The sequence below is a fragment of the Hetaerina americana genome, unplaced genomic scaffold (assembly GCF_022747635.1).
Source record: "Hetaerina americana unplaced genomic scaffold, ioHetAmer1.1.p SCAF_10, whole genome shotgun sequence".
NCBI lineage: Eukaryota > Metazoa > Arthropoda > Insecta > Odonata > Calopterygidae > Hetaerina > Hetaerina americana.
The window spans coordinates 71239267-71261968 of NW_027286070.1; the positions used below are offsets into that span (position 1 = coordinate 71239267).

Genomic DNA, 22702 nt, shown 5'->3' on the forward strand with positions numbered 1-22702 from the left:
AACCCTTTTTCCATCTATTATATTTATCAACTAGGGTGAATCTCTCTCGCTCTCTCTTCATGAACATTTTTTGATTTGAAAAATGACGGTCAGAAGTGCTGAAATGGTTCTTATTTAATATTACAATCCCCCACTCATATATATAGTCTTTAAAGAAGAGATTGAAAATGTCTTGCAATTTATAACGCAATTAATTAAATTGCATAGTAACGGCAGATATATAAGATTGGCACAAATCTTCCAGGGTTTTCTGGAGAAAGAAAAATAAGAATCTTAATGGAATCTGGATTGAGAGGAGGAAAAACGCAAAGCGAAAGAATGAAGAAAATTTGGAATTGGAGTGGAAAACAAAAAAATAAAAATGTCATAATTCTATTGAATATTCGTTTTTCAATAATTTTTATGCTCGAGAAAGATGATTCAATGCTTGATTGAACTTACTAAATAAATTTAGATCCAAATATTTCAACGCAAAGGTCTCGCAAAATATTCGCACACCAATATATAAAGGTCGCTTGGATCATGCATATTAAATTCGGGAAATAGATGCCAGAAATAGCAGACTCAAGGACTCCTTCTTCCCGCGGACAATACGGGATAGCAACTGCAGGGTTATAGATAGCAAAAATTCCACTCTCAGCGTCTAGGGAATAATTAGTTCTACTAAATTGCATGCACTTTCTGCACTAACCTCGTGTGTTTTATTGTCAAAACCCATCCCGCACAACCGCATGGGAATGTCATTAGGGAATGTAGTGCTCGTCGCGGTATTGCATGATCTGCTTTGTCTGTTTTAAGGTTTCCCCTTCAATCCCTCGTCTATCTTTGAAGGGGGGGGAGACCCTCCCGCTACCCTTTGCTCCCGCTCCCCACTCCCGCAGCGTTTGGTCGCATTCCCCACCTCTATCCTTGGGCGCTGTAACCATTGTATCTTGCATGTCCATGTGGCGGTGGAATTACGCCATCTTACTTTTCAAATTTTAGCTTGCACGTTATTGGATAAATTTTTACCTCATTCTAAGATGCATTAGTTTGTTAGTTGATAGTATATGGATTTGCATGCGTATACGTTGTTGGGATCCTTGGGAGAAATTTGGCAAAAAGAATTAGAAAAATCCAGAGAAAATCCGCCAGATTCGTTAAAAATTGTTATAATTAGAACACAAGTGTGAAAGATCTCTTAAGGAATTGAAAATGGGAGCCACTTGAGGTTAGTAGAGAATGAGCGAGACTTAGACTTTTAGTAAGGTTCAGAACAAACGAGTTTAACGATGACCCTAGAGGAATTATAATGGCCCCACACTATTTATCGTAGGTAGATCAGACCACGAATACAAAATAAGGGAGATAGATTCCAGTACAGATAGATACAAATACTCATTCTTTCCCCGAACAATCAGAAATCATAATAACAAGAAACCGAAGTCACTTTAGAAATATTGAAAACATTGAATTTACAATTCGGAACAAAATTAAATATTCGAAAGATATTAGGTATATTTGTGGGTGCACTTGCATGTTAGCTGGTAGTTAGAGTGTTTCCATGTGTGTGGGGTGTTAGTGTTATTGCATGAATGTATGCCATGTTTTTTTTGTGGAATGTATAAATTTGTGGCCTTAGTATGCGGTTTTTTCTTTTTTACGGGTATTGTCCTAACACTTCCCACCACATGCCCTTGCGGCGGCTTACGGGGTATTATGTAGATGTAGATGTAGAAGGCTAATGTGGAAGGAGCAGCTAATTAAACTTTTCACGGACGAAGAAGTTAAATTTATTAATGCTGCGCTGATATTTTCAGAATATCCGGGTTTATTCGACTCGGGTGCTTGGTCACCGTTGAGCTTACGGGGCGACCATTCGGGGCGATGGAATGTCAACTACCGACCACGAGGTTCCGAAACCCTTATAGCCAACCACGCCGCCAAACGGCAGCGGGACAGCGATCGAACCCTTCCCTTCCTCCGCCGGCCTTTTGACTTTCTTTTCCGCGGAAGTTGCGCGCTCTTCAACGGGGATCACCTTCCGACCCCACTTCGGGGGCTGCTAACCCCCTCAATCCGCACTCCCGGAGCTGACCCATTGAGGAGAGGTCCCTCTCCGTTCCGTCATTTAGCGCGCACATTAGTTGAGTAATCTGCCGACCTCATCCCCCATCGCCTTTTCAGAAACAAGGGGGCGGAAAATAATTGAGGACGCTCCCTGCAGGGCCCGCAGGGGTTGAAGGGGGAGAGCGTCGGGGACCCAGCACAGGCGCCATCCCCAAACCCTACTCCTTCCCTCCCCTCCCATCCCACTTTCCCCGCCGGACCTCCCACGTCCTAAAACCGAGGCATTCTTGGTTTTGGGGAAAAAATATATGGCTCCTACATCCCCCGGGCGGCATTTTTTTTAGCCCCCAGTTGAAAATCGAATATCCAAATACCGGTATTTCTAAGTTTAAAAAAAAATACTCATTCAATCATATTTGTTGACACACGTCAATTTAAAGGGTAAATAAATACAAATCGTATGCATTGCGGCGGAGGTATTAGGACATCTGACACCTTTCACGCATTGATATTCACAAATTCATACAGACGTGCGATTGCGTGGTATGCATAGTATGTGACATCAGGATACAATAATTGAAACAGAAAACACGTCAATGGAACACTCACAGAGTCTAAGTCGTTTGTCCTTTACTGAAAAAGGAGTTTAAGTGCGTCGGTTCAATAGTTGCTATCTGATGTATTTGTACGTATTTGTATCGACGCACGCCAGCATTTGTCCTGGGACAGATAAAATATTTTTTCACAATAAAACGCAAATTTCCAAATGAATTGAATTTTTGCCGTATATAAAATATTTGCACAGATGAGCGGAAGGCGTTGCTGTGGCGTTCCCGTAACTCCTTGAAATATATCCCTCTATGGGACTATTCCAACGATTCCAAATAATTAAGGAGCATTTAACTAATTATTCTTCCATGTCTGGCCCCCTGCCACATATCCTTGCGGTGTCTAAAAGTATAGATGTCGATGAATGATTCTCCCTCCGATAAAATTGACGAGGGAGATGGGAGTGATAAGCCCATGGAGATTGATGACCACACGGATGTTTTAAGAAATCTGTTTGCTCTCAAACAATTCGCGGCCACAAAAAGGGGGATCTTCACGGACGGCAATGGAAATGACTCGAAAATTAAATTGTACCGAATGCCATTAGTCACCTTATTACACATGATATTGGTGGGCCAAAAATCCCCTTCCACTCACAACCTCTTTACGCCCAACAGGGAAAGATGCATGAAGCATGCGTTAGATTGAAGCTCGAGGCAGATTTAGCAGCATCCAGTCTGCTGCTACAAGCGCGTCACGCTCTGCACTGTTAAATCTGCATCGTGCTCGTGGACTGTATTATTAATGCTGAGTATCTTAATACTTGATGCTCACGGGTCCATACATCTTGCACGCCATCAAAATGGATTGGTCATCTGTGCCACAATCCTTTGTTGACATCATTATTAGGGTTTATGGTAATTTTTTTAAATATCTTTCTCCCAATGTGCAATCATTTTTCAAGAGTACATTTAGGAAAACAATTTTTTATGATTGTCGTCTCTCATTAAAAATCGAGTGAATATAGAAAGCAATGTAATATGCTTTTAAACCACCTCCCAAAAGGGTCGGCTGGAAAATTATTTATTTTGGTTTAAATTTTATCAAAGATTAGGGTCGCACCTTTCGAAGATGTTTACGTCGTGCTGGTTTGTATATTTAATTGAACGCAACCTAAAGGTAAAATATAAAATGGATATGTACAACTAAATCTGTAAGAAATTTTTACATTCTTGAATCTAAAAGACAAATTCTTAAAATGATCGTGTTGCTGTAGTTTTCTGCATTCTCACAGTTTAATTTTGGCACTAAGGTAAAACAAATGCAAACCTCAATTCGCTTATATGGATTGAACGTCATTCAAATACGAGGACGTTCGCCACCCATATGAACGGATACGCAAGGAATACGTCGTTATTCTATGTTTTACATATTATTATAAATTAATATAATGTAGAGCGTTGGGCTATTGACCGGAGGGCCCGGGTTCGATTCCCGGGCAAGCATTTCTGGGCACCTGCAACTCGACCAAGCTGTGTGATTTTTCTGGTTCCAGATCTACCTGGGAAACCAAAATCGGCACAGGGAAAACAACCAGCCCCCCCCTTCCCTGATGTGTGAATTTCACACGCCGTATATTGCAGAAAATAGGAATAGGTTGGAGGGAAAGAAACCTGTAAATGTCTCAGACTGCTCAGGTGCGGGTGGGGAACGGGGAGTCCGGATGGGCAGTGTTAGGAAGAGGTGTAAGGCAGGGTTGCCCATTATCACTGTTGCTGTTCAACCTGTATGCAGAGGAAATGATTAAAGAGGCATGGGAGGAACTGGAGGTAGGAATGAAAGTGGGCGGGGAATTCGTAAAATCAGTTAGGTTTGCTGATGACCAAGCTGTAGTTTGTCAGTCAGCCAAGGGGCTGCAAGCATTGCTGAGTGAATTGGAAATTCAGTGCGACAGGTATGGGATGAGAATCAATATTAATAAAACAAAGGTTCTGCGATTTTCTAGAAAGAAAAAGGCTAAGCTAAAGATTAAAATCGGAGGGCAAAAACTAGAGCAGGTAGAACAGTTGTCGTATCTTAGAAGTGTTTTGGACCAACTTGGTCAAAGTAGTAGGGACGTAAGGAGAAGAATTGCGCTAGGCAAAGAGGCTTTCACAAGGAGGAGGGAGTTGATAACAGGGACGTTGAGTAAGGATGTTATGAAAAGACTCGTAAAAACTTTGATATGGAGCGTAGCTATGTGCGGTGCGGAAACGTGGTCATTGAAGCAGGAGGATAGACGTAGATTGGAGGTTTTTGAAATGTGGGTGTGGAGAAGAATGGAGAAGAATTGTTTTATGTAAGGAGTCACAAATTTTTTTTAGTAGATGTGTCCATCCAAAAACCTACCTTAACCGGTAGATTACCTAATAATAAAAATATTACATATATATATAAATATATATATATATATATATATATATATATATATATATATATATATATATATATATATATATATATATAGATATATATAATTTATATTTTCAAAAAGTATTTTAATGAAACAAAAACAGAGGGAAACATCAATTTCCCTCAAAATGAATTATACTACCTTGATCAAAAATTTCCCGGAATTTATTCAGAAAATTAAAAATACAAGTTTATTCATCTAAATCTATATTGTCCCCTTCAAAGTAATCCCCATCGACTGCAACACACTTATGCCAGCGCTTGATCCAATCCTCGAAACATTTTTTATATTCGGTTTTCGGTATGTCCATCAGTGCTTCCTGCGATTTTTCCATTACTTCCTCTCGGCTGCTAAAACGCGTTCCCCGTAATGGTTTTTTAACTCGATTGAACAGAAAGAAGTCACAGGGAGCCAAATCAGGTGAATTCGGTGGCTGTTGGATGGTATTTGTTGCATTTTTCGTCAAAAAATTACGAATAATGATAGCACTGTGCGACGGTGCGTTATCATGGTGCAAAATCCACGAGTTTTCTGCCCACATTTCTGGTCTCTTTCGGCGAATTGCTTCACGCAAACGTCTCATAACGCCCAAATAATACTCTTTGTTTACTGTCTGGCCTTCTGGCAAAAATTCATGATGCACTACACCGTTGTAATCCATGAAAACCGTCAGCATTGCCTTCTTTTTTGACTGAAAACGACGTGGTTTTTTTGGTCTCGGCTCATTTGGTGAACGCCATTCACTTGCCTGATGTCTGGATTGCGTGTCGTACTCATAAACCCACGTCTCGTCTCCAGTAATGATCCTTTTGATGAATGTGGGATCGGATTCAGCCTCGCAAATCATGTCTTTTGCGACGTCAACACGGTCTCTTTTTTTGCATGAAATTGAGGTCTTTTGGCACCAACTTTGCTGCTACACGACGGAAACCCAAATCATTAACCACAATGTCTTGGGCGGATCCATAGGCAATGTTCAAGTCCTCCGCTATTTCTCTGATGGTTAATTTGCGGTTATTGACCAACATTTCTTTTACTTTATCAATTTTTTCACCGACTTTCGATGTCGATGGTCTGCCACTGCGTTCATCATCTTCGATTGACTCACGACCACTTCTGAACCGCTCGTGCCACTGGTAAACGACCGTTTTTTTTTAGAGAATCGTTGCCGAAACACTTTTCCAACATTTCCAACGTCCGTGCGCCACTAAATCCGTTTTTTACGCAAAATTTAATACAAGTTCGTTGTTGCACATTTAAATCCATTTCTGAAATTGTAAAAAATCGCCAACACACACAGAGATAGATGTACTCTTGGCTACGTAACTTTTGCAAATGTCAAGTTATGACACTAAGATTTAAAGGGAATATCAACAACAGATGTACCAATTTAACAAAAAAAACAGAACTCAAATCGGAACGATGGGAGCGCCACACGGTGGTTATTCCGGGAACGTTTTGATCAAGGTAGTATTTTCATCATTCCTCATTTTGAAAACATTTCAATTGCCTCTGAATGACTCTTCTTTCATCTCTGCTGCCCCGCGGCTCAAATAGGAGGTTCGTTGCACAACTTACATATGAATCGCTTCTTTATGGGAAAGTAGTGAGTGGGTAAATATTATTGTAATAATTCAGGGCCTATTTTACACTTTCATGCCATTAAGAATGAAAATCCATCAGTCTCATTGCTGTTGAAGAAGCCATCTGATGATTTGTCTCTGTTCTATCGCGATACGATTAATTATTTATTTATGGCCTGTCGTGACCAATTCCCTCAGTGGACTCCAAACTAGAATGATTTTTCTTTCATAATTGTTCGCTCAATCGAATTTTGCAGTTTTTCGAGTACGAGTAAATCAATATGAATTTTTTAGGAGGTAGAAGGTCGTGGAATCAGACGAAGTCAGATGATGAATGTAGGGGAAAATTAAGCATTGAGTGAGGACGCCTTTTCCGGACGATCGTATCAAATAAAAGCGGTAGTATATAGTATGACGGAGAGACGGAGTAACAAATGAAGAACTACTCCGAAGAGTGGGCGAAGGGGAAGTCTAATAATGAAGATTTGAAAAGGAACACGGAAACTAACTTGGTATACATATTCTGAGGCACGATAGCTGACTGGAGACTATAACTGAATAAAACATAGGAAGTGGAAGAATTGCAAAGGAAGGCTGAGGGTGAACTAGGAGAAGGGGGCGATGGGAAATCTCCCGACATTTATTTTTCCCATTTTTTGCCTGAGGTGTTCGTTCCATTCTTAGCAGTTTTCCCTTATTTCTTTTCGTCTATTTCTATATTTATTGATGCCTAAAGTACGGCACTATGCCTATAAAGCTATTCAGTATCTTCTTCGCGGTGTTTGGAGTACATTAATTTCCTTTCCTGGAAATCGTTAAATATTCTTCATTCGTGATTCGTTCCCTCAATTCAACTCACAGTATTCCACTGCAATGCAATCATCCTTTTGCTTCGATCATCTCTCTTCCGCCCCTTAAACCATTACATGCTCCATATGTTCACATTTTAGTCTGAGCTTCCATAAAGCCAAGCTTGTTTACCTCGGAACTAGAAGGCGTGTCTTTCGGTGGACTTCCATTTTTGCCTTGCCCATTCCGCTTGCGCCCTCTTTAATTTCTTTGATGCGCACATCACCAGGTTTCCTTTATTTTAGTCTGGGGTGGCGCGCAGAACATTTTTTGTGTACATATGTCCCTACAAATGTTAATTACATAATGGTGCATAATGTTTTGCGTGACTTCTTAATTCGAGGACAAAAAAATTGAAATGTTGGCAGTGCGAAAGGTATGATTATGGGGTAAATGGCTCCTAACCCAATGGACTGCATTTACGGGATTATGGCCCTGCGAAGGTCGGTGATAGTCACCTATTAAACGAGAAACGCTGCAAATTGATGGCTAGACTTGTTGCGTCTCGAAACTTTTTTGTTTGCCCGAGGAAGACTCCGCATAGCGAGCGTATTTCTTTTAATGCCTGGGAAGTGACATCACAATCAAAGGTTGTTGTACGAGAAAAAATTAGCGAAGCTCAATTGATCAAAGAAAGGCAGGAGTTCGATTAAGGTAGGAAACTGTCGGCAGGTGGCAGTGCAGGCAGACAAATATGAATAACATTTGCATGTGTTATTTGAGTGTCTTCGTTGTGCACGTGTGTGAGGCATAGACTATGAGGAATTTAGAGGAAAAGTACTTGTGAGCAGTTTTGAGACGTGACTGTGGCGAAGGATAGTGGCGAATAGATGGGCGGATAGATTAAGGAATCGGGGGGTAATGGCAAGAATTGTAAGAGTTACTTTGATGAGTAAAATGTAATTCGAGATCGACAGGAGAAAGGATTGATCAAAGAAAAGGAAAGAGTCGAGAGAAATTCCGCCAAGTTTGTTAAATATTGCAACCAGAGAACACATAAGCGTGATTGGTCGATGAATCAGGATGAGAGGCCAATAGAGTCAAATGGAGAGCAAACAATGCTAAGGTATATGGAGAGCCAAGTACAGATTAACCGATTTTACTAGTAAACCGAGGGAATTATGAAGGGCACGCATTCCACTGGCAGATTGGCCAACCCTGATAAATTGCTCGCACATAGGGAGTAATCACTGCCCGAGTCAAGAGCTCATTCTTCCCTCTTCGCACGTTACAAAAGGCGTAATGACAAAATCAGATTAGGCCACTCTATCATTCCAAATTCAAAAAAAGCTAAGTTCAATTTGTAAGTAAAGCTCGCACATGATTGCGCTGCTTAGATAGGCGTATGCATGTGTGCGAAACGTACGTAATGTTCGTGTATGTTCAATATATAAGATTATAAAGAACATAACTACTTAAATATTTCACAACGGAAAAAGTATTAATCCTCATTACTTCCCGCGAACAAAAGTGCCTATATACATTACGCAATACTTTTTGCATTTGACCAACTAATTAAACTATGCTTTTCCTGCTATGCATTAATTATTTTAGGCGCTTAGATTTTAACAATAGCATTTTCCTTTTTTTTATATTTCTTAGCATTAGTATTTTACAATACAGGGTGTGGCAATATAAATTCCTTTTTTCTTTGCGTTTTGCGTTTGAGGTTTGAGAAAAGGAATTTATGTTGCCGCACCCTGTGGCTTTAGTAATAGATTCGATTTGCGTATCGTCCTAGGGAAGATGGAGAACTTGAATTTGTCTTTGACGGTGTCTATCTGCCTAGTATTCATATTATACTTTTGGTCGAATCTACATGATATAATTTGATGCCTTAGAATATGTACCTCGATATCGCAAGAAAACCTTCCTGTACCTTTCCGAAAACCTTGTCTGCTCTTCCCCCATGAATTTAGGAAATCTTATCCTAAGATCCCCACCAACATTTCAGTCACTGTTACTATCTTGGGTAGTTGGTTCTTGTTGGGGTGGGAATCATTAGAAGAGAGACGATTCAATGCAAGACTGAAATTATTAAATAAATTCAGATCCGCATGTTTCAGCACCGAGGTCTCGCAGATTATTCGTACTCCTACATACATTGGTCGCTTGGATCATGCATATAAAATTCGGGAAATAGATGCCAGGACTAGCCGACTCAAGGACTCCTTCTTCCCACGGACAATACGGGATAGCAACTGCAGGGTTATAGATAGTAAAAATTCCACTTGCCACCCTCAGTGTCTAAAAAATAATTAGTTCTACTTAAATGCATGCTCCTCCACTAACCTTATGTGTTTTGTTATAATAACCCATTCTTTCCGCATGACATCATTCGTGTTCTGTTCATCTGTTTTTAAGTTTCCCTTTCAGTCCCTCTTCCCTCCCGGCGGGGGGAAATTCCTGCTACCTGCAACGTTGGGTCGAATTCCCTTCCTTTTACTGTCTCTTTGGGGGGTAGAGTGTTTTGTGGTGCATTTTCATGTGGTAGTGATGTTTCACATTCTTGCTTGTTGTGTCCTGGCTTGCGTGTTTTAGGATGGCTTTGGTGCTGTATCCTGGGGTGCAGTTTTTTGTTGTTTTGCGGTGTATGTGTTTGCATGAGTATTGGATGGAGGGAGTTTTGCATGAGTGTGTGCGCTGCTGGGGTGTAATTTTCCGTGTTGTTTTTTGCATGTGGTATTTTTCGTTTTTACGGTTGGTGACCTAACACCCCCCGCCACACGCCCTTGCGGCGGCTTGCGGGGTATTATGTAGATGTAGATGTAGATGTATCTTCTGATCGCACCATTTGAAAAAAATTGTGGTTATTCCCTGGACCTTTTTCCAACTCCTCAATCAGCACTTGCTCCCATGGCTCCCAGATGCGTGCTGACTAACTTGTGGACTAACTAAAGGAAAGAAGGAACTCTCTCTCTCTCTTACTCACTTCTTCGCTACATTTTTCTATGACACTTCTAATGAAACCTAGCTCTTTTTAAGGCTCATATACTTATACATCCAATGTGTGTACCCCATAAGAGGTTTTAGAAATCGAAAATCTACATCGTTCAAGGAAGTTATCTAAACTTTACATTAATTTTACTGTGTACTTTCACACACTCTCTCGTACATGCATTAGTGGTTTCTCTATTTTTTTCAATCCATAAGAGCAACACCCAATTGACCGTGGATGACTGAAACCGCAAATACTTAATCAGCGGATACGGGGGCAGCGATGCACAGATATCTGTGAGCAAACCAGACCAAAAAAAAAGTAGCTTTTGGCGCAGTTTCCGGATCATTTCCCGCATTAAATGAGTAAATCATCCGTGCGGGAAAGTTCGGAGGGAGGAAGGGAAGAGAGAGAGAGAGAGAGAGGGGGGGGGGAGCATCTTTTTCTTCTGTTAATATTTCGCAGCACCCCTTTTCCTCTCCCCCCACCCCCTCCTCCGCGCCACTCGATCTTTCGCCCGATTTCACCGAGCGTTTAAAGCAGCAGCATCCCACTGAGCCCTCCCTCCCTCTCCCGCCCCTCCCCCTCATCCCCCTGCAGTGCGCAGACGGACACGCACACACACACACCCTCGCACGCAAGCACCGAATCCTACATCCACTCCTGTCACTCCCCTCCCCCCGCACCCCCGCCGCCGTTTGCTTATCCACCCTCTCTGGTTCCTCGCCCTCCTCCCACTCTCAAGAGAGAGAGAGAGATAACCAACCCCACCCCCCCTCCCCTTCCTCCCTGGCTCCTTCGAGATCTCTCACCAAACTCTCTCTCTCTCCCCCACTCCCCTCCTAAGTCCCTGCAGAGAGAGAGAGCCGCCTTCCCTTCAAAGCAACTCTCGACCACGTGGGTGGCCATCGCAGTGGGTCGCGCAGACCGGGCGGGCGCCCTTCCCCTCAAACCACTAAGCCCCCTCCCCACACCCCCAACCCCCACGCCCCACACCACCACCGTACCACACCTTCACCCTCCACCGCTCCCCTCCACACTGACTTACTGGCCCGCGGGACACGACGGGTAAACGGAGAGCGAGTCGAGAGGATAGATGGAAAGGAGAGAGAGAGAGAAACGAAAGGATGAAAAGGACCCGAGGAAGGGAAGAGGAGAGGGAGAGTTTGAGAATGAGAGGATGGTTTTTTCGAGAGGGCGAAAGAGGAAGGAGAGAGAGAGAGAGGGGTAAGGAAACTTTGAGGAGGCGAGAGAGAGAGAGAGAGAGAGAGAGAGAGAGAGTTCTTTTTTGAAGGAGTGTGAGGTTTGCGTGGAGGGACAACGGAACGGGAGGATGGGTTGACCGGTTGCTAGGCAACTATGGCGACGGCATGAGGACGAGAGCCAATGGGAGCGCGAGGGAAGCGTCCAATCAATCACGCTCGGCCGAGCCGAAGCTTTCTGAGGAAGAGAGAAAGAGAGAGAGAGGGGTCTTCGGGTGGTTCCGTGAGTGCTCGGTCGTCTTTCCCCTTTTTCTTCTTCTCCGACACGCCGAAGGGGAGAAAGGAGAGAGAGAGAGAGAGAGGAAGAAATAGGGGAGACGGGATCTCTCCCGTTTCTCTCTCTGCGTACGGCTGGGCTGTGTGTGTGTGTGGAAAGGGCGGAGGGGGGGTACGCCAGCGGGGAGAGCTGGCGGAAGGGGAGGGGGAGGGAGGATGGGTCTGGGAGGTTTCGTGACCGAGAGATGGTGTGGGTAGTGGGGAAGGAAAGGGGGGGGAGAGAGAGGTTGGGGCGGGTAGCGTCGGTCGGCCCTGGGAGAGAGTGGGACCGGAGGGGAAGGGGAGGCTGAGGTCGGAGGGGTAGATTTGTAGAGTATACAACACGAGGTTCGTGCCACCCACGAAGCAGTCGGGAGAAGACCTTCGTTGGTACAGGACGCGAGTGGCAGTTCGTCGCGGGCACTCTTCAGTGTGTTTGTTGTGTGTGCCGAGTTAAGTTACGTTCCCGTGGAAACGTCACCCTCCCCCACCCCGAGGGGATAAGAGCGGGAAGGACTCTTGAAAGCGCTCGGCTACGTTCCCTCTTCATTCCGCGGGACGCCACCAAATTATCACTGTTATTTCATCTTTCGGGAGGAGCGCGGTCCACTTCTTTCCGTCCTCACGAGGAACGGTGTGATCTCGTCGTTTCGTGGCTTCGCAAACTGGTGCTCTTTTGTTATTGTCATTTTCCCTCCTGTTCTGTTTCTCAACCACCCCCAAACACGTGTATTTGCGTGTCGAGGAATCTCCCAAGGTGGAGGAAGATGAGGGCGACTCACCGCCGCCGACGGCCGTCTCGAAGCCCGGCGAGGTGTGTGTGACAAGTGTGGATCCCGTCGCGTGCAAGTCCCCGGTCGGATAAGAGAGGAAGGGACCCGCGATGTCGTCCCCATTGGCCCTGAAGTTTTCCCTTCGGTCGTGACGGGGCAGATGGTTTTTCGGTGACTCTTTTGGCTCCTTTATGCGGGAAATCGTGGATTCCCCTGGATGTTCGTACTGTGTCCCCTTTGTGACTCTTTCCTCATCAAAGGCATTAGGAAGAAAAGAAATACGATGAACAAATATTGCTTCCAAATTCCCAAAAGGACTGTCCTGAAATAAGCACCGAGATTGTGTTTTTTTTGTGAGGTATTTTTTGAGTGTTTCAAGATTTTATTTTTTTTAAGTGAGGGAGAATTTTGCGGGACGATCGGTCTAGTCTCCCCACGTTGCATTTTTTTTTCCTCATTTGGGACGATTTGTCTTGTGTGTTCGCTTCGGGGAAGCAGTGCGTGTTCGCTCTGAGGTACAGCGGGGAGAGAGATTGTCTATAGGAGAGAGAGGCCCGCGCCCCCCCTCTCATTCCCCCTAAATCCTCTTTATTTTTCCCTCCCTCTGTTCTCCGCCGCCGCTGCTGTCCGCTCCTCTCCGCTGGGCCCCGCAGGTCGCCGGATGACCAGCCTGCCCGCGGGGAGCATCCTCCCCGCCAGTTGGTCTAAATGTGGACGCCTTGCCTCGCCGTCCCGAGGTCCTCCTCCTCTCCCAGCGCTTCGGCGGCACCGGTGACGGCCGCGTCGTCGACGGTGACCGCCGACCTCCCGGCGACATGGCCGCCAACACCACCGCGACGACGGCCTCGGCCTTCAGCAGTTCGCACCACCAGCACACGTGTCACGGAGGTGGGTGCATCCAGCCGCTCCACCTGCAGGCGTCGGGACGGCGGCGAAGTCACAAGAGGGATGCCGCCGACTTCCTCATTCGTCCCAGTTGGGTGGACGCCGCCTTGGCTCTCAAGCAGATAGACAAGGCAAGTTGAAAACGAACCGCCGCTTCGTTAATTTTCGGCGCTTACCTCGAGTGTGGTCCACCGCCCCACCCACCACGGAAAATTCCATCCCTTCGATGTTTTTTTTTACACCGCTCGCGAAACGGTGGGGGATTTCGCGGGCGAATGATCGTTTAATCGGTTTTCCTACGAAAACGCAGAGTGAAATTCTCACGTTCTCGATATAGGGTCCAACTCTGGTCCTTAAAGTGGTATTCCGATCGTGTGACCAACGGATCTTCGTGTCGTCATTTGTGCACGCATACCTTTGTGTTGTGTCCCTCTGCGCACGAGCGCCATATTGTCCTCGAAGCTGTCGGATTTTCACGCATCGCAGGTCCCCGACTCGGCGTAGTTTTTCCCTCACATCTCGTTTTATTTCCTTGCGCTCCGTGTTTATACGTGTCCGTTGCTCGGTAGCGTAAGTATGCGTGGGGTACGGTGCGGGTGGGTTGGTGGACGTGGCCGCTACTACGTTATTCGAACATCTGTTTTAATGGCAGTGGAAATATCTCACGTGTTGCTTTGCCTTCCTCCGTCGTGCGCACATGAATGAAATCCCATCGCTGGTGTGGGTCGCGACCTGGCGGCGGAACAGGCGAACTAGGAGCGCGCGAGGAAGTTTTTTCTTGTGCTCTCAGACGTATATCGCGGGCAGGAAGATGGGTGGGTGGGGGGGGGGGAGACGTGGTCGGGTCCTTTACGTTGGGGAGTTAATTTTGTACGAGAAATGTGTGTGTGAGAGAGTTTTCTGGTAAACAAGGTCGCTCCTCTTTGTTTCCCCCTTCCCGCCACACCCCGCCTTCCCGACGTCCGTGCTCGTCTTTCCTCTCTGCCAGTTGAAGAAAAGACGGATAACGGGTGTTCTTTTTCGAGATGGCGCTCCGTAAATTCGAATTTTCGCATTCCGTTTTTAGAATAGGAGCGGTGATAGGGTAAGTATCCAGTCTGGCTGTGGACCGTTAAGCGGGATTGCTTTAGAAAGGGGGGTGGATAGGATTTTAAGGGTGACGGTTTGGGTTCGAATCCCGGTGGTGGTGGGGAATGTGTTGATGCCTTTTCAGCCACCAGTTGGGTGTATGATATGGATTAATCGTCTGTTGGCTTGTAAGTGCGGAGTGCATCTTCACAATATTGCCGGGAAGTCATGTTGCGGGGGTGGGGGAGGGTGCATTATTTATTTTATTTGAAAACATTATTCACATAGAGCAGTAGTGCCAATTTACAGTGAAAAATATAACAGACCTGAAAGAGGACTAAATACAATGACAGCATAACAGTAAACAACGATAACTGAACATGGACAGGGGAAAAAATTTAATTTGTTGAGAGGTGGGATAAAGGTGAAATTGTTGCATGATAATTGAGAAAGATCGACAGTGTGACGGAGTGAATATAGAAGGGAGGAGGTTAATAATAATAACATAAACAATTCATGAGATCTGGTGCTTTGAAGAAAAAAAACATTTTTCCTTGGTTACAACCCGACGCCCAAATATGAGTGTTACGTCACCTCCTTGGTAGGAATAGCCAATGCGGCCTCCGCGTTTACTATCTCTTCATTGGATCACCATCGTCCCTCCTTTTCGGGAGGGCCTTCGTCGGTGACATACCAATTGGGGCGAGGGATTTCTCTGTCGACAGCCTTGGCTGTTGTGCATCGACTCAGACGCGGGGTCGATGGCAGGGGGCGGACGCCGCGCTCAAATGGTGGGGTGAGGTGAACCGAGCGTCCGCCGTCCACGGACGGGGACGTCTCTGTAGGCTGACGGAATGTTGTCGTCACTCTCGCATTTTGCGGGCTTTGACGCGGGAAAAGGGGTCGTCATTTTTGTATAGACTTGCCGATGTCGCCCGTTGGGGAACGAGGGAGTCCATATACGTAGAAGAGCAGAAGGGGAATGAGAGTGTTTAGACCAAGAGACTAGTACTTAGGACAAATCAAGAAGGACGTGAAACAGGGAAGCTATCCGGGTATGAGAAGGAATTAAACACTGACTAGGGTGGAATAGAGAACTGCGGTAAACCAAACGTAGATTTGAAACGCTGAACGATTTGTATCACCCGTTGTTGCATGATGTACAGGTAGATTGACATGCATGGTGTCAGTGTGCATGTATATACCAGTTCATGTTTTAAGTACATTATTATATCCATGCATAAGTGAATATTGACTCGTGAGGATCGTGTACCAAAACCTTCGTAAAGTGTTTATGCGGCGGTTTGCGGGCTCTAGGGTAGATGTATATATTGCCCGAACTTTTTACACAATGATATATCGAGGCAATTGAGTCGAAATTTCGACGTCTCGATTGTCGACAATGTCCGAGTCCCAGCGGGGGTCCACAATTGAAAATATTGTGATGGTTAAGAATGTGATAAAAAGGTCAAAGAGAAATGTTATCTTTCGCTGGTTAGGCCTAATTTAGAATGTGCTGCAAGTATATGGGATCCACACGAAGTTGAATATCAAGCAGCGTAGAGGAGCTAGATTTATAAAACATTGCTATGATAAACTTAGTAGCGTATCCAAAATATTAGAGCAGCTAGGCTGGGAATCACTCAATGGAGCGAAGGTTGAATTGCAGATTAAAGCCCTTGCATGAAATGGACGGAGGTATCTTTGGCAGTAATGTTGACAATATATTATCACCGCCTTCTTACTACCGTGAGGTGGATCATGTCAATAAAATTAGAGAGATTAAGGCCATAACAGATTTAAGATGTCATTTTTTTCCACGGACGATAATGGTTCAGACTAACATTGTCCGACCGCGGTAGGGGGAATGAAATTCGGGTCAAAATTGGTCCCGTGTGTATTCGCCCCCTGCCACACACCCCAGCAATGGCTTGCAGGGAAATAATATGCCTAAATTAAAAAGATATAACGTTGTAATATAAGCTTCCGCGGATTCATCGAAAGCCCCGCGGTTGATGCGAAATCTACGCCCACCGATTCTATGTCTTCTAATTGGTTCGCGGTCTCCTCCGCCAGTTTCCCTGGCGCCGTTTCCGATCTGGATGCTGGCACGTCGCCTGCCTACATAATTCGCCTGTCGCGGTGAATATCCCTCCCCCCCCCCACTCTCTCTCTCTCTCTCTCGCCCTGCCACCGGCTCAGCTGTTTCCCAGCAAGGTCGATTACCGGAGAGAGCGCGCGCTCTTTATGGTTGGGATGGGGGGGAGGAGGAGTAGTATAGGTGGGCACGGCAATGCCCCCTCCCCGCCGCAAGTGAGGAGGGTGTGCGTACGTGAGTGCACGTGAAGCATCGGCGCCTCCCCTCCCTCGCAGTAGGTGAAGGTTGCGGAGGAGGACGGGGCGTGGCCGGTTGCCGGAGCAAGTGCGCCCGGTTTATTCCATTTCGTTCCCCTCGCATTCTTCCTTAGACTTCGAGGAGCGCGGTTCGATCCCGCGTCGGGGCGCATCTTTGAAAGAAGTGAATTTGGAGAACTATTGGACTCTGACCTCAGGTGTACCTCAAATTGACCGATTCGGGCAATTTCACGCAACCCCTGCCTCTCAATGAACACCTCCCCGTCTGCGAAAAAAATATATTTTTCTGAAACTTTTCCTGATACTTTTATACAAACCATATATAAGATATATACATATATGTTAACACACACACACACACACACACACACACACACACATATATATATATATATATATATATATATATATATATATATATATATATATATATATATATACTCATATATACAGAAACAGATATAAGGAAAAGGGATAGGAACACACATAAAGGACGAACACAATAGAGGTGGGGAAGGCGGAATCGAACGGATCACAAAAGTAAAAATATTTCCTTGACCGGGACATATTTTTACTCTTGTGATCCGTTTCGCATTTATTTATTCGCCGTTTGGCGGGATTTCGTGTTTGAATGTATATATATATATATATATATATATATATATATATATATATATATATATATATATATATATTATTATATAGACCCGTATTATATATATATATATATATAATACGGGTCGCAAATAGTCCAGGGGTAGAACATTGGACCGGATAGCCCGGGTTCGTTTCCCGGGCAATCCTTTCTGTGCCCCTACAGTTCCACCCAAGCTATGTGATTTTTCGGGTAACACATCTTCCTGGGAAATCATAACCGGCACAGGGAAAGGAACTGACCCCCCTTGTTACCCTGCTAATGTGTGAATTTTCACCCGCCGTATAGGGCTTAGTACTGGGTGAACTCTACCATTACCTACCAAACAGACCTACGGGTTGATTACTGTGCTAATGGTTTTTTTTATATAAAACTTTTGTGATTCTCACGTATGTGAATAATAATATATATCAAGATATCACTAGAGAACAAAAAAAAACCATCTTGATATATATATTGAATGCATATATTAACCCATTAGCACAGTAATCAATCTGTTTGTTAGGTGATGATAGAGTTCACCAAGTACTAAACCCGACGGCGTGTGAAATTCACTCATCAGGGGAGGGGGGGCTGCTATATGCATGCATATGAATACGAGTACCCTTGAGCGACGACACACTTTTCCGCGACTCGAAGGTGGGCTGATTCCGGGAGGTCCTTAAGGGTACACGTGAAAGCTTCTTTGAGGGCTTGACTTAGGGTCCCATGGTGGTGTCCTTTGAGGGAGGATTTCAGTTTTTGGAACAGTAAGTAGTCTGCTGGTGCCAAGTCGGGACTTTCCAAAAGGTAGCGGTCTTCTCCAACGTGTTCCGTAAGGTCCTTCCAAGCAGACTCTGGTCTTGGTCGTCCGTCAAGACCTTCGGGAGGATCAGTTTAGCGTAGATCTTTCGCTTCACCAAATTCTCAGTAATAATATTGAGCTCTGTCATCTTATCAATGTCTATATACCATCTGCGATCATGCGCTCTCTTAACCGACATGGCGGCGTAAATTCAGCACTCACGCACACGTCAGGAAAATCTTATTATTAATTATTCCGGTTAAGAAAGGTTTTGGATGGACTCAACTACCATGTAAATATAAACTCCTAACATAACACAATCCAACAGCCTACTCCACATCAAGTCTCTCTTCATCTCTGTGTACTTCCTCTCTCCCTTCATCCCTTCCAACATCCCTATCCTATTCCTGCCCACTCCTCGTTTGCCTAACATTCTCCCCTCTATTACAGTCTTCAACATTCATCCCACTGACGATCAACATACTTTTTATTCATTGTTCCACCCCTTCATTCATTGTGTCCTTGTCGTAGTTCAACACATGGCCACCCAGGTGTAAGGAGGGAATCTAACAAAATTACTGATTTTGGCGCTCATTTTCTTTTTAAAATTAGCACGAAAATGGAAATCGTAGCAAAATCGTTAGTCGTTAGTTTCAAAGTCTAATAGTCGCCTGCCAATTTTTTAACAATCACTTTTGCCTGAAAGTATGACCCTCGTGATACAGATACGTCATACAGTTTGGTTTCGTAAGATCAAACATGCGCTGATTGGCGGATGCTGTGGAAGCGTTGTTCGTGTGTGTGTGTGTGTTATTTGTAGCGCATCTGCCAGAAGGGGAAGCTTCGAAGGACTCGCGATCAATCATTGAATCTGGAGCAGAGTGTAGTTGCAGGCGGATAAGTTTATTAGGAAGGATTCTTATGCGAACAGGGAATAACCACTCGATATCCCCAACGACTCCTAAAAATCAGCTCCATCTATTCCTTCCAAACAAATAGCTCCTTAATTTCCTCAATCTACCACCTTTCAACTTAAACTAAATAAACCTAATACTCCCTTCTCACAAAAATTTAAACCTAAGAAAAACAAAGCCTCCATAAAAAAGAAGTAAACTGGTTCTGGCCCAACTGAACTCCTTCGCCTTATTCCATCAAACCCTGCCTACCTGAATTACTACTGACCCTAATAACCTCATCCCAAACACACCCATCGTCCGCGGACCACATTCCATACTATACCAATTTGATTATAAATTAATATATATATATATATATATATATATATATATATATATATATATATAATACACAGTAACACACAATATAGAAACACAAAAAAAAAGAACACTCAAGTATTTTCTTGATATTTCGACGGAAACAATCCGTCTTCCTCTGAAGATATAGAAGTAATGAATGAATGAGTGCAGTCATTACTTCTATATCTTCAGAGGAAGACGGATTGTTTCCGTCGAAATATCAAGAAAATACTTGTGAGTGTTCTTTTTTATATTGTGTGTTACTGTGTATTGTACTATTCGGCACTTCCGTGTTACGTCTACGTCTTACATATATATATATATATATATATATATATATATATATATATATATATATATATATATATATATATATATATATATATATATATATATGTAATTTATTAAAAATAATTACATTAATAATATTAAAAATAAGATTTATAAATAAAAATAAGATATAAAATAACAATCGTAAAAATTTCAAAATTAGTGAAATAACAATAAAAATGTTACAATAATACATAAAATAAAGTATTAAAAAACACTTAATGTTAAATATTTTTACTAAAAACCAAGACCTCTAAACCCATCTTTCAACACTCGCTGCCTCCAGTGGAACCTTGTTCCGAGGGAGTAGTGAAAAGGTACGCTAACTTCCCATTGGCATTGGCACTTGGTGTACTATATGTGTAGCACGTGGAACTCTCTGAGCAATCGGCCTTCTAAGAAAATAGTAGGCAGTTGCGTGTAAAACCGTCGCTCGATGCGTCGGCCTCCAGCATTAGATTTTGAACTGAGTCGAGAGCATTAAGCTGTAAACATTGGAATTCGTGCATTCCTGCGGGGTGATTGGTGAAATTTGAATATGGACTGGTCGTCAGGAATCGATTATATTTCGGCGATCACGTTGTTAAGGAAAATCACTAATGCATTCTCAATGACTATGAATCCACTTCTAGAATTTATGTCAGGAATTAAAAAAAGAAACAACAAATTAAATCAATTCACAGAGTCAGTAAAGTATTTATAATCTCTCATTGTGCGCCTTTAACTTTATTATAATTGCGTAAGTTTAAGGAAAATGTTATATCCTGTGGAGTAGTCTATCATCTCTCAGTGTGGAAAAGAAGTGAATATGTGTTGAAAGTCGACTGATAACACTCCGCAAATTTCAGGCGCGATATGTTTACTTCACTGATGTCGCCTTGCGTGACTTTGAGGACGGCTGACGTAGGCTGCGAAGTGATCAAACTCATTTTTTTCTGGAACCATCGGAGAACCCCTAGCTCATCATCCGTAATAACGTGGACTTTCGATTCTGGCGTAAACTTGAATACCTATTTCATATCCGTAAAAAAGAAAAAACTTAATCTTTCCTCGTTAACTTTTCTCAGACTACCTAACCCTAAGTGCTTCGTTCGTAAGCTTTACGGCGTCATCGATTTTGATATCGTACTACCTCCCGCATATCCGTGACTTCAAAGTTTCGCCGTGATCCATCGAAGCAGGGGCCATAAATGATGATCTCAATTATTGTCAAAGCACCGATTGTTACTGAATTTTAGTAGTAGTAATAGTTATGAGGGGAGGCGACCGACAGCTGAGATCATTTTCGCCATAGGGGATGGATAGGAAAGGATGAAGGGTGGAGAGAAACCCGGCGTCGGCATTAGCCTACTCTTTACGGAAGGCGCCAAGGGGTCCACAGTTTAACGTCCCATCCGACGGACGGCGTACTCACTCAAAGTGTCCTCCTCAAAGTACCTCAAAAAGGGATCGAGATACCCCTGAAAAATATTCAACACCACCGGGATTTGAACCCGAGCCCTCTGAGTGGGAAGCCAGTACGATAGCCACCGCACCATCTCGATCCCCTGTGAATTTTCGTTCAATAGCGTTGGGGGGCGGGGGTAATATCAGGCTGAGTAACGGCCTTCCGTAATGGACGTGACGGGAAAAATTCACGATCGCTACTGGGCAATTGAAAATTAGACCCGCGGATATCGTGAAAGTTACGTTTTTTCCTCCGAAAATACGACTTTCGCACCAAGGATTCTAATTTTTTCTCTCTCTCCCGGGGGAGGCGGAGGACATTCCGCTGGTGGCCATTGATTCACGATTCACTCCCTTCATGCTCGTCCCGTCGTCGGCCAGGAAATCGCAACTCCCCGAGTCCGTCCGCGGGGGTGGGGGAGATTGGTGGGGGAGAGGGGGGATGGGCGGCGGAAGAGTGAGAGGGAGGGGGGGACCCGCAGGCTTGCCCCCTTCGCGGTGGTCGGCCGTTGAGAGTGAAATATCCCTACCTGCGGTCGAGGTAATGAGGCTCCGGTGAGAGTGTGTGCGAAGGAGGGCTCGCATCGGCGGGGGTCTCTTGTTCTTCCCCGCGTGGGCTGCCGAATCGGCCCACGCTGCCTCGTCGTCTCCCCCCTTATCAGATGAAATCCCAGGGGGGGCAGCAATAAGTCCCGTCCCCATGCCGTTTCTTCTCGGGTTTTCGTGCCGCCGAGATCGGGGGTTCGCTCTTTGGCGATGCGGCCGATGTCCAATCCATTATTGATGTTTATTTTGTTTTTTTTTGCGGTTCAACCCGGATCATCATCGATTTCCGGGTTTGAGATGTCTGTGGATGGTTCTCGTGCGAATATGACGGAGGGTTGGAGATGGTTCATCATATCCCATCCTGCTGACGAAACGTCGAGTTCTCAATCAATTCTTGCATCGACACCTGAAGCGGAAATTAGAATCAAAAGTCCTTATCAAGACCCGAGGATGAATTATTAGATTTAAAGATGTCCTTATTTGGGCGAAATTGAGACCTAATGGTCCCTCCTTCCATTTAACCAATCGTCTTGTGCATATTATATTAGGCATTAAAACTTATAGTTACATTCATATATACACATAAATACATATAGACAGACACATTCATTATGCACAGATTTGCATGTTTCAACTCTCGGGCAAGGCACTCTGGGCACCTGCAGCT

The 22702-nt window shown here is 44.3% G+C and overlaps 1 protein-coding gene across 1 annotated transcript in view; it reads left to right on the forward strand.

The window, feature by feature from the left end:
- Positions 1 to 13525: 13525 nt before the first annotated feature.
- The window catches only part of ptc (protein patched), a 199226-nt gene continuing 190049 nt past the window's right edge, over positions 13526 to 22702 (forward strand). Inside the window, exon 1 of the mRNA XM_071598999.1 lies at positions 13526 to 13726. Coding sequence (XP_071455100.1) covers positions 13526 to 13726 — 201 coding nt within the window. The remainder of the gene's footprint in view (positions 13727 to 22702) is intronic.